The sequence below is a fragment of the Arachis ipaensis genome, chromosome B8 (assembly GCF_059453495.1).
Source record: "Arachis ipaensis isolate K30076 ecotype BB chromosome B8, ASM5945349v1, whole genome shotgun sequence".
NCBI classification, from domain to species: Eukaryota; Viridiplantae; Streptophyta; class Magnoliopsida; order Fabales; family Fabaceae; genus Arachis; species Arachis ipaensis.
This window is the reverse complement of record NC_142443.1, coordinates 115,384,384-115,397,630: the sequence shown is the minus strand read 5'-3', so window position 1 is coordinate 115,397,630 and position 13,247 is coordinate 115,384,384. Positions and strand designations below refer to the sequence as shown.

Genomic DNA, 13,247 nt, shown 5'->3' with positions numbered 1-13,247 from the left:
TTTGAAAACATAGTTAGAAAATTCCTTATTTTTAAAACCAGGTGGTTGTGTCACATACACTTCTCTATCTATCACACCATTCAAGAATGCACATTTCACATCCATTTAATACAATTTGAAACCACAATAAGTAGCATGAGCTAGAAGAAGTCTTATGGCTTCCATTCGGGCAACAGGGACAAAGGATTCATCAAAGTCTATTCTCTCTTCTTGGTCATATCCTTGTGCCACTAGTCTTGCTTTGTTTCTAGCAATGCTACCATCTTCTCCTAGCTTGTTCCAAAATATCCACTTGGTGCTGGTCACTTTCTTGTCATTTGGCTTAGGAACTAATGTCCAAACTTGGTTCTTTTCAAACTCATGAAGCTCTTCCTCCATTGCCTTTACCCAAGATGGGTCATCAAGAGCTTCCTTGATGCTTTGTGGCTCCATTTGAGATAGAAAAGTAATGTTTGTTTTTTTTGTTTGCTCTTCTAGTAAAGGAACGAGTTTTGACACCTTGTGATATATCCCCAATGATAAACTCTTGTGGATAGTTCTTTAAGAATCTCCATTCATGAGGTCTTGTTGACTTAGAAGCAGATTTAGTCACTAAGGGATTCAAGGAACTGGTGGTTTCAGGATCTTCTCCAGATTCACGAGACAAAACAGAATTGTCTCGTGCAGGATTTTCAGAAGCTGCAGTTTCAGATTCCTTCTGTGCAAAATTTTCATTTTCATGATTTTGGTCATTTTCATCATCCTTTTGAACCTGATTTTCTGCATCACAATCTTCCAAAATACTTTGAACCAAGTTAGTGTCACAAAATGTAACATGTATGGACTCCTCTATTATTCTAGCATCTTGATGATAAACTCTATATGCTTTACTATTTGTGGAGTATCCTACAAATAAGTACTCATATGCCTTTGGATCAAAATTTTCCAAATTATCTTTGTTATTTAGAACAAAACATTTGCATCCAAAGATATGCAAGTAATTTAAATTTGGTGGGTGACCTTTCCAAAGTTCATAAGGTGTTTTGTTCAAAAATTTCCTTAGGATAGTTCTATTCAAAATGTGGCAGACTGTGTTAACTGCTTCAGCCCAAAGAAATTTTGAAACATTACTCTCACAAAGTATGGCTCTTGTCATTTCTTGAATACTTCTGTTTCTTTTTTCCACAACACTATTTTGTTGTGGTGTCCTTGGATAAGAGAAGTGTGATACTCCAAATTTCTCACAAAAGGATTCAAATAAATGGTTTTCAAATTCGGTTCCATGATCACTTCTTATAGAGGTGATCTTTAAATCCTTTTTATTTTGAATTTAAAAAGCCAAAGAAGGCTTCATTTTTGTGTGCAAGAAATAAAACCCAACCAAACCTAGGGTAGTCATCCACAATTACTAAACCATAATGTTTACCACCTAAGCTTTGAGTCTTTGTTGGACCAAATAAATCAATATGTAGCAATTCAAGTGGTCTTTTAGTAGAGATATCTTCCTTTTATTTAAATGAACTCTTTGTTTGTTTTCCCATTTGACACGCATCACAAGTGATGTCTTTGTCAAATTTTATCAAAGGAAGACCTCTTACTAATTTTTTCTTGACAAGCTTGTTTATTTAAAACATGCTAGCATGGCCCAATCTCTTGTGCCATAGCCACTTTTCAAATTCTTTATAATGAAAACAAGCTACATTTTGATCCTTTAATTCATCAAGAGTAAGTCCATATACGTTATCACAATGCTTAGCAATGAATAGTACTTCATTTGTATTTTCATTCACAACACAATATTCTAATATTTTGAAAGTCACTAAATAACCCAAATCACACAATTGACTTATACTCAAAAGATTATGCCTCAAACTATTTACCAAAAAGACATCATCAATAAAAGTAGAGTGATTGTTACCTACTTTTCCAACTGGAACTATTTTACCTTTTCCATCATCTCCAAAGGTCACAAAACCTCCATCATACTTGTTTAGTTTGATGAAGAAGGTTGACCTTCCAGTCATGTGCCTAGAACGTCCACTATCCAAGTACCACATATCTTTATTTTTCTTGAATGCTAGGCAAATCTGCATAAGATTTCAATCAACTTTAGGTATCCAAATTAATTTGGATCCTTTGAAGTTAATTTACCTTGGTTGCCCAAGTGTATTGAAATACAAATAACATTATAAATTTGGTTTTCTACTCTTCTTTTTTTAATGAAACATTGTGAGTAAGAGTGACCAATTTTCTTACAATTAAAGCAATGATTTCTTGATGCATGTTGTTGAAAATGATTCGAATTTTGATGCTGGAAATGATTAAGGACTTGAGTTTTTCTGGTTTTTGGAAGATGTGCATTTCTTTTGACAAATTGATTTTTGTTGTTATTGTTCCTTTTTGCAAAAGCATTCAAACCAAAATTTTGAAAGCATTTGGGCCTTTTGAAAATGAGGTTCTGTTTTGAAAAGAGAGATTTTTTAACGTAACCTCATTGGTTGAAATACAGCCCAGACCCGCCTTGTTTGATATAGGTTCAGTTCTTGAAGATGATTCAGTTTCCTCAAAATAAGAATATTCAAATTCCTTTTCATAGGTGGGAACTTGTCCCAGACCAGATTTGTTAATGAAGGATTTTATTTTTAAGGAAGAGGCCATGAATTTTGTGGAGGAGTTATCAAAAACTGCATCATCTTTTGTCACATATCCTAAACCAGATTTTTCAAACAGTGGTCTTTGATTTGCAAGTAGTTTGTCCAAGTTACTAGAACTATGAGCAAACTTAGCTAAATCACTATTCAATCTCTTAATAATTTCATTTAATCTTTCATTTTCAGCAATAAGCTCTTAAGAAGGATCCATAATGTGCTTTCTTTTTAGTTTTTCAAGTTCAGATTTCAGAAATCTATTTTCTTCAATAATATCCATAGCACATTCGGTTTCCTTCACCTTTTCTCTCAAAAAATCATTTTTATCTTTCAACATTTCTTTTTCAAATTTATATTTATTGTATTTTTCCAACAGTTCTAAAGAATTTAGGGTGAGATCATCAATTATAATATATAAATCATCTATGGACAGGTCATAGTAATTTACCTCATCAAGTTGATCATCACCAGCCATGAAGCAGATTTGTGCTTTGCATTTGGAGTCTTCTTCCTCATCCGAATCATTCTCAAGATCTTCCCAAGATGCCATGAGTACTCGTTTCTTTTCTTTCTTTCCTTTATCCTCCTTTTTGAGTTTTGGACAGTTGTACTTAAGATGTCCAGCTTCCTTGCAGTGGTGACAAGTCACCTTGCTCATGTCCTTCTTGTACTCCTTTGAGCTTGACCCCTTGTGCTTGCCTTTGTTCCTCATTAACCTTCTGTGTCTCCTAGCAAAACACACAAGTTCATCATCTGAAAAATCATCACTAAACTCACTCTCTTTTTATTCTATTTTTTACTTAAGGGCTATTCCCTTTTTCTTTGAGTCCGGGTTTGTGTGTGTGGCTTCATAGGCAAGGAGTTTTCCTCTCAGCTCATCATAGATTATGGGACTTATGTTATTACTCTCGGCTAGGACAGTGGCTATTGTTTCCCATTCTTTTGTGAGGCTTATAAGGAGTTTTCTCACTAGGATTTGTTCTGAGTAGCTTGTACCCATAGCATCGAGGTTGTTGATTATTATTGAGAATCTCTCAAACACTTCATCAATGCTTTCTCCATCCTTCGTATTAAACATCTCGTACTCTTTTCGCAGCATATTAATTCTCGTTTCTTTGACCTGTTTAGTGCCTTCGTGTGTAACCTGAAGTTTCTCCCAGATTTCTTTGGCTATCTTGCATCTAGACACCTTTCGGTGCTCCTCAAAGCTGATAGCACAGTGAAAAAGGTTGATCACTTTAGCATTCAGCTCCATTTTCTTCTTGTCGTCATCATTCCATTCAATTTCTTCTTTTGGAGTCACCACTCTATCAACACTTGTTTTTGTTGGAATCTTAGGGCCGCTTACAACAATCTTCCATATATTGTAATTAATGGATTGGATGAAGATCCGCACCCTCTCTTTTCAGTAAGCATAGTTCTTCCCATTGAAGAAGGGAGGCCTGTTGTTTGACTGGCCTTCAGTTAGAGTATAGGCAACTGTGGTTGAGCCCAAGTTGTTCGCATTAGACCTTTGCTCCAAGCGGTGAAGCTTAATTCTTGAGACCTTGCCTCTAGATACCAATTGTAGGTTGTAGAAGGCTTAGAGAAGGGGGAGGGTTGAATCTATGGCCTTCTTTTACTTTAATGAAATAACCCTTTAATTTGCAAACTTTCAATCTAAATCTGTTTGAACTCAGTAGCGGAAACTTTATGAGACAATTTTATTTTGTCTCATGAATATCAAAAAACAGAATATAGAAGGGAAGAGAGAAGCTGACACCATCATGTATCCTGGTTCACTTGTCTTGTGCAATGCAACCTACATTCAATCTCCACCACAACAATGGTGGAATTTCCACTATAGTTAAAGTATTACATACACCAATTCCACAAGATTGACACAATTATTTCCCTCTCAAGTTCTAACCTAACTTGACTTGGCTATGCTAATACCTACTATTCCTTTTAGTGCTTACCCAACTAAGAAAGGGGTACCTCACTGGTACAAGTTACAAGAAACAAGAAACAACCCAATAAAATAATATTTGTCATCATCAAATTAAGTTAGTTAAATTCTTAACTCAACATTATTTAATAAGTACATAAACTATGAGATAAAAATTCGATCTCTAGAAATTTTTTCATTATTTAAAAGTTTTGTTGGTAATTGATAAGAAGTGCTGAAAAAAATATCCTTAACGTAAAATTATCTTTTTTGTTAGGATAAAACTATCTCGTCTTTCTAATAATGCTGGCAAGAAAATTACATCAAAATTCAATTTTTAAAGCACCTTGTAAAAAAAATATATTTAACATTTGATTTTTTTGCGGTCTCTGTAGAGCGGGTACCTCAATCTCTATCCTCGTGCCTATTTATTTGCGGGACAAGTCTCTGTCCTTGTGGAGATTTTACGGGTCCCGTCACGAGTAATCCCCGCAGGTATCCACAGTTGTGAATTTTTTGTCATCCCTAATTTTAAGAACCGACCGATTCAACTGGAATAACAAAAAAATCGATTAGTTAGTCGTATTGGTATGATATTTTAACAATTAACCGATTTAAAATAATAAAATACAAAAAATCAAATTTTTTCTATAAAGATGTATATTTTATACATAAATATATATTATTTTGTTCAATCTAATTCAACTTCAGTTAAAACTTTGAACCTCTATCTCTATCGGTTGAATGACGGGTTTAGTTTTCAAAATCGTATTCTGATCAAGTAAATTGATTCTTCTTTCACTTTCAATCAAACTTTTAATATGCATGTTACAAATAAATCCCCTACAAATTTATTATAAAAATTAAATTTCTAGAACAATGAATAAAGTTATCTTAAATAATTATACAAATCAGTTTCTAAATTTTTTAAAATAAGACATTTTAGTCCTCTAAATTTTAAAATATATAAAATAATTTTCAAAATTTATTTTCATTAAGTAATACAAAGTTAATTTATAGACTAATTTAAATAATTACTCCTTATATAATTAAGAGTAATTATCCAAATCAGTCCCGAGGATTTTAAAATCGGACATTTTAGTCCCCAAGAAAAATTAATACACATCAATCCCAAGGCTTTACTCCGGCAGACAAATCAGTCTCCAGTTCATTTTTTGGCAAAGTAACCAGATAAGTCCCCAAGGATTTTAAAAATAAATATTTTAGTCCCCAAAAAAAATTAATGTACAAATCAATCCCCAACGTTTCTCTCTATTAGACATAACCGTCCTCCGTCCAAAAATAAATTAAAATAAAATTATTATTATTATTATTATTATTATTATTATTATTATTTGCACAATAATACTATACTATATTATTTTGTATTTTTTTGGACAAAAATAATGATAAATTTATTCATTAGATTCTTATGTATATAATAATAATAATAATAATAATAATAATAATAATAATAATAATAATAATAATAATAATAATAATAATAATAATAATAATAATAATAATAATAATAATAAAATTATTAGAGATTATTCTACAAGAAATTCAAGATTAAAACTATTTGATATTTTTGTATTTAATATAATCAAATGATGTCTTATGTAAAAAAAATGTGTTTGTATTAAAAAATATGTATTAAAAGAAAATATTTCAATTTAAATTTATATTAAATACATATTTTTTTAATACAAACATATTTTTTAAAATAGTACATCTTTGGTTATATTAAATACAAAGATATCAAATGGTTTTAAACTTGAATTTCTGGTAAATTAATCTCTAATAATTTTATTGATTATGATTATTATTATTATATTATTATTAATTGCATAATAATATTGTACTATAATTTTTTGTATTTTTTAGACAAAGATAAAATTATTTTACAAGAAATTCAAGATTAAAACTATTTGATATTTTTGTATTTAATATAATCAAAAGATATACTATTTTAAAAAATATGTTTGTATTAAAAAAATATGTATTTAATATAAATCCAAATTAAAATATTTTTTTTAATACATATTTTTTTTACATAGAATATCTTTTGATTATATTAAATACAGTCTAATGAATAAATTTATTAGTGTTTGTCTAAAAAATACAAAAAAATATAATATAGTATTATTGTGCAATAATAATAATAATAATAATAATAATAATAATAATAATTATTATTTTATTTTATTTTATTTTTAGACGGAGTATTGTTATGTCTAACAGAAAAACGTTGGAAATTGATTTGTACATTATTTGTTTTGGGGGACTAAAATGTCTGTTTTTAAAATTCTTAGAAACTGATCTGAATAATTACTCTTTTTAAAATTCTTAGAAACTGATCTGAATAATTACTCTGTCGAAAAATAAATTGAAGACTGATTTGTCTACGGAAATAAAACCTTGAAAATTAATCTGTGTATTAATTTTTCTTGAGGACTAAAATATCCAATTTTAAAATCCTTAGAGACTGATTTAGATAATTACTCTATAATTAAATTTCGAGAATCTCTATTCATTTGAGATCAAAGTACTCAATCTAAAATTTTTTGAACACCAATTTAAATTTATCCTTAAATTAATAAATATTTAGTTTGACTTGTGAATTATGATTATTTTATTTAATTAAAAAAACCCATGTCAAAACTATTCCCGTAAAGGCGTAAACATTATAAAAATTTCTTGTTTACAAAAAGACTTATAATAAATTAATAATTAACTTTAGATCTTCATATATTTTATTGGGAAATACCTAAGTTTATTTTATTGTACTTTATATACTGAGGTTATCTATATTTTTCAATACTAATAAAACCGAAGAACAATCACCAAGAACAAATTTGCCATGCAAAAAGTAGCATGTCGTTGTCAATTAACTGCTCAAACTTCCATTACGAAACCTCTTAAATTGTTGAAACTAAACAAGCTTCCATTGATACGTCAACAAAATTTTAACAAAACTCAAAATACCAAGACTACAAAATACTAAATATGTATGTTTCCTAAAGAAATAATCCGGGAAGGAAAATTGCTCAGGAAGAAAAGAAAACAGAGAAACAAAATTTCAAACTTGATGCCTAATCCCAGCCAGTGGGAGCAACACCTCCAGGTGCAGGAACGGAAGCCTGTGGAGCTGGAACTGGCTCCCAATCACCTGCAGCTGCGGATACAAAAGAACTTGGGTCAAATAAATTGCCATCATAGTTTTTGACAGAACTATGTTAAGGCGCACAGATTTTCTTGCATATCGAGGGAGAATGATTCAACACAACAACCCAGAATTATTTGACTAGAACATATTAGAAGCAAATACGACAATTATGTTGTATCAAATTTAACAGATCCAGAGTGGAAATAATTATTCTTACCGGCGTCTGGGGCCCAGTTAGCAGGAGCAGCTGCAATGGGTTGCTGAGGAACTGGTTCAGTCCAGGATTGTTCAGCTGTAACAGCCCCCCATTCCCCATCAGCTGCGGGGAAGCCGGCAATGCCAGCAGCACCAAAATCTTGAATGGCATATTCTGGGGCAGCTGGTAATTCCTCCTCCTCTTGTTGCTTGGCCTCTTCAGGTTCTCTATAGAAGAATAAATCCACCTACACATGAAAAGTTGACAAATTTAGCTAAGGTTCAAAGGAAACCACATAATAAGACTACTATCTTTTGTTAAAATATGAAATTTTTTGCACCTGTATGTACAGCAAGAAAGATTGTTCTAAATAAGTGCATACGAGATCAGACACTTACAATGCAGACATTGGGAAACACAATAAATCTAAAAGTGCTACAAAATAATAATAGTTCAATCTGTTAAGAGCAAAAATTAGTTTACCATCACGTCCCACTTAAGCCCCGGACGAATAGTACCCCTCATCTGCAGAACCATCCTTGCTAATAACCAAAACAGACAACCAATACTGTGCTTCCCCTTGTTATTGGCAGGAATGCCAACATCAACATAGCGCATCGGAGAATCGGTGTCACAGAAGGCAATGGTCGGAATATTTCCAAGAGCACCTTCCTTAATGGGCTGCACATATTTTTTTGAAAAAAAATAGAAAAACAAACCCAAAATGAGATCAATTAATAACAGAATTTCAAACTCCCATAAAAAACATATTGACAGTTAATAGTGAAACAAGTGAATAACATAAGTGGCACCTGATGATCAGTCCTTGGATCAGTCAGAATGAGTAGACGAGGCTCGTTATAGGATGTTTGCATTTGATTAGTGAATGTTCCAGGAGTGTGCCTTCCAGCAATTGCATTCGCACCAGTGTATTGTGTAAACTTAAGGACAGCTCTCTGACCATATGGCCTAGCAGACTGAATAATGATGTCCGGCGGGTTCTCGATAGCAACAATAATCCTAGCAGCAAGTTGGAGCTTCTCCTATGTCTTGCCAAGGTTAATTATGTAAATATACCTGGGAACAAGGAATACGAAAAATCAACCAAACATAAAAATGCTTTCATAAGCTCTATCATAAAATTATGATAATAAGCTGTTTTGAACACAAAGGTGGTCATACAAAATACACTTACTCGTATCAAAATCCTGATTAAAAATTAAATTGACTCTTTGAATAGACAACACAAAACAAATAAAGAAAAATTGACAAACCACTAGATTATAACAAATTTATAAAAAGTATATATCAAAAAGGAACCCTAGATACAGGAAAAGATAAATGTAAAAAAATCGAATACAAAATTCACAAAAGAGCAACGAATATAAAAAAAAAAACTACGCACATCTGTGTTGTTTGCATTAGATTTCAAAAACTGAACTACTCACTACAGTTTGAGTAAATATGAAAAAATCCAAATCAGAATAAACAATTTGAGACTGAAAAGATATAACATTTTGCAAAATACCCTTCAAACTCACCATAATCGACACACTCTTCAATAATTCAGACTCACAATCCAAAAGGATAAACGAAAAAGATCACGAAGACTGACCATCATTTCGGCGTTTGAAGACGTAGCGTTCCATCTGGAAGTCGCAATTTTTGGTTCCGAGGTGGACCTCAGCAGCAAGCATCATCTGGATGTCCTGCTCCTTCTGTGACAGCTGGCGTGGCGCTGCGGCAGTTGTGGTGGCGGCGGAAGTGGCCATGGTTGCAGTGCAGATTTGCGCTCTTGAGAGATTTGGAGACAATGGAAGCTCCAACTCGTAGCAGCCGCAGTATCAAACGAGCTAGTTACTTGGAGTGAAGGGTATTTTAAGGGGATCCGTTTCTGTTTCTCTAAACCCTAGTTTTGTTGTGAAATGACACCAATGCCCTCCTCTTCCTCCTCCTAAGCATGTTTACTTTTTCTGGTTTTTTTAAAAAATAAAATAAAATACTTTTTTAACATAGTTATCAATTTCAAACCGAAAATATATGTAGTGAAAATATTTAAATTCTTAAAAAAATATTCACTCTTTCAGTTCTATTTATTAGAAAGCATGATACCACTCATATTATTGTCATAAAACCAATAAAATAACCCAATCATTTCAATATGATTAAAAAAAGAAAAGCATTTTGTTCAAACGTAATTTCTCAAACTCAGGTGCGGCCTCTGTGAGTCAATTTCAATTTAAAAATATTTTTAATATTTAATTTAACTAATTTAATTTTTATATTTAAAATAAATTTAAGTTCTACTCTTATCCAAAAAATCATTATATATTTTTTCAAAATTTAAATAAAGATAAAATAAATGCACAAATAATTTTGTATTTATATTTTTTGAGGGTTTAAGTCAATTTCTAAACACTTATAAGAAACTATACGTTCTCAACCACTTGATTAAACAAAGTAAAAATAAATAGTAACGTACTAATACCTTCTTCAAAGGTTTGAGCAACTCCTAAACTTTTATAAAGAGCTATACGTTCCACACCACTTGGTAAATTAAATGACAATAAAAATAGATGAAATAGAGTTGAGAGAAAGTGCATAGGATAATATATATTTGGAAAATACTAGGGGGACAATGACTTAGTTGAATAATATGAACAACGAACCTTAGAAATTAGTCCAATTAGATTACTAACATAAGTATACTTGTAAACATCCATTTTCCTTAAATACTAATTTTAATTATCTTAATTACTAGCATTGTAATCATTCCATCCACACCCCCCAATTTTTTACCCAACAGAAAAACCTTTTCCCTCCCTACCTTAGACTCATTATTATTATTATTATACATTTTAAATATTTTTCTAAACGAAATAAAATGCAATGTTGAAACTTTAAACAACATGCTAAATAGATTTAAACCATATAACTACCCTACACTCATAGTTTAAACTTTAGAGTAATACATTAAATCAATTTCTAAAAATAATTTTAGTTGAATATTTTAGTTCTTAGAAAAAATTAATTATTAAATTTGCTTTTCTATTTTTTTTCTATTAGACAAATCAATTAATAGATTTTTAAAAAAATTAAATATTTGAATTAAAGTTTATAGTAATATATGGAATACGTTCTTTTCTTTTTCAATGTAGATACAATTACACTATGAACGAATCACTATAAATTTTAATTCAGATGTAATAATTGAATAATAATTATAGTTCGTTATTTTAATCTACCACAATTTCTTTTCCTGAATTACATATGAAATATAGTTCTCGTAATAAAATTAATTAGCTAATAATAGAATAAGAAAAAGAGATGTTTGTAGTTCAATAAAGAGATGTTTGTTCGAGTTATACCAATGGTTTCCAGCTTGAATTCTTATGTAGCTTACCCATAAAGATGAGTCGAGGACAATGGCACAACGGATTGAAGAATTGTCTAAGAAAAAGACCGACAAAAGAAGAAAAAAATAAGTCGAATAAAAGTAAAAATAGTACAACCCTCTTTGATATTGTTTATTTGTTGAATAGTTAGAGTTTATTTATAAGACATTATGATGTTTTTTTAGTCACAAATGTATGGATATTATGTATTTTTTTTTTAACTTGTGTCTCAATCAAATAAACATCCAGTTAAGAATAAAAATAATCATCTGCATACCTAGTGAATTGAACATCCGACATATTTTAATTAAAAATTATGATTTGGAATTGACCATTTTACTAGTGATCAATGATCATGTACTGCAGTTAGCCAGCAATAGTAAGATAACTATTTTATGACAAAGCTAACTCTTTTTGTTTAAAAACAAGGGTGAGTTCACTCTTATTTAATCTTTGTCACAATTTAATTTACACTACTATCTATAAAATTTATATATATTGAGAATGATAAAATTTTTTAGTAACTCTTTCTAACGACTAAAAGATTATTTAATTTTAATATATTGTTAGTGTAAATTAGTTTTATTCATGTATCTAATTATTGTTACTGCTATTTTACTTTGACTACGTGAATAATCATCTAAAAAAATAGATGTGATTCGTCGATTAGATAAAACTTTTTACACAATCAATGCATCAAAATTAAATTCCTTAAAGATATAAGAAAATTTAGCTTTTTATGTATTCACATAAGGTACATAATAATTAATTGATACAAATAACCAAACATCCACTTGAAAATGAAAATAACCATTCGTATACCTATGAAACCCAGCATAATTTAATTTTATCTACTTGAATCTAATACTAACAACCAAACATTCACTTAACAATGAAAATAACCATCTGTATACCTAGTAAAATGAATATCCAGCATAATTGAATTGTATCTACTTGAATCTAATACTAACAACCAAACATCCACTTAACAATAAAAATAACCATCCATATACCTAGTAAAATGAACATCCAACATAATTTAATTGTATTTATTTGAATCTAATACTAACAACCAAACATCCTTTTAATAATAAAAATAATCATCCGTATATCTAGTAAAATGAACTTCTAACATAATTTAATTGTATTTATTTGAATCCAATCCAAACAACTAAACACTTAATAATGAGAGAAGAAATATACTTCATGTTTTTCCACACTGAGAGAAGAAAGAAAACAAAATACAACCATATAAAAAAGAGTTTGGTGTTGCATTGTATTAAAAGAATTGATTGATTTAGATATTTAAGTTCCGTCTCTTTACATGTGAAATATTACAATCTAAATGCAAATTTATTAGCTTATAGAATAAACAATGCTAATAGGTAACAAGACTCGAATAATGATGGTTTCATCAAGATAGAAGAAAGAAAAATAATGCTTCTGAGCTAATAGTCATGTGTTATGAAATAATAAATGGTATATTAATGAAAAGCTACCTATATAAATCAAATGTGAAATCTTTTATCAATTACCTGCTCAGTAGTCAAATGATTTAGTGGCAATTAACCTTCAGCTTGCTACAAGGTCATTGTAATATATATGGCCATAAATGTAGTAAAAGGTTTCCCTTAGAAAAGATACTTGTTCAATTGACTTTCAATAAATTGGAAGGAAGTTCAGATTTGAATATGTTAGCACAAGTTTCATTCAGCACATTACAAGGGATACATAGGATAGGAACATAGCTTTCAGACCCTTTTGCTATGCTTCATTTAAAATGAAAGATATCACTTTCAGCTAGAATGCAGAAACTCCATGACAAATCAGGGTTATTCTTCCTCTTTAATTTTTTCTAATTTTCACTGGCTAGTTGCTGAGAAAGGAAATGTAATGTAGTGGACTACGTACTAGTATTATTTTATTTCAATAT

At 30.3% G+C, this 13,247-nt stretch overlaps 1 protein-coding gene across 1 annotated transcript; it reads right to left on the bottom strand.

Moving 5' to 3' along the window:
- Positions 1 to 7,411: 7,411 nt before the first annotated feature.
- Positions 7,412 to 8,996, bottom strand: LOC107614177 (small ribosomal subunit protein uS2-like). The gene is made up of 4 exons (XM_088495956.1): positions 8,732 to 8,996; positions 8,403 to 8,600; positions 7,941 to 8,166; positions 7,412 to 7,732 (listed from the first exon to the last, which is right to left on the bottom strand). The coding sequence occupies exons 1-4, from the start codon at positions 8,792 to 8,794 to the stop codon at positions 7,650 to 7,652; spliced, it is 570 nt and encodes a 189-aa protein (XP_088352082.1). The 5' UTR covers positions 8,795 to 8,996; the 3' UTR covers positions 7,412 to 7,649.
- Between the last annotated feature and the right edge of the window lie 4,251 nt (positions 8,997 to 13,247).

Excerpts from the sequence above, each read along its gene's own strand:
- LOC107614177 (XM_088495956.1), bottom strand. The coding sequence starts at position 8,794 with ATGCAAACATCCTATAACGAGCCTCGTCTACTCATTCTGACTGATCCA. Across the intron at positions 8,601-8,731 it reads ATCCAAGGACTGATCATCAG|CCCATTAAGGAAGGTGCTCT; the intron begins GTGCCACTTATG and ends AAATATGTGCAG. Across the intron at positions 7,733-7,940 it reads TAACTGGGCCCCAGACGCCG|CTGCAGGTGATTGGGAGCCA; the intron begins GTAAGAATAATT and ends TTGTATCCGCAG.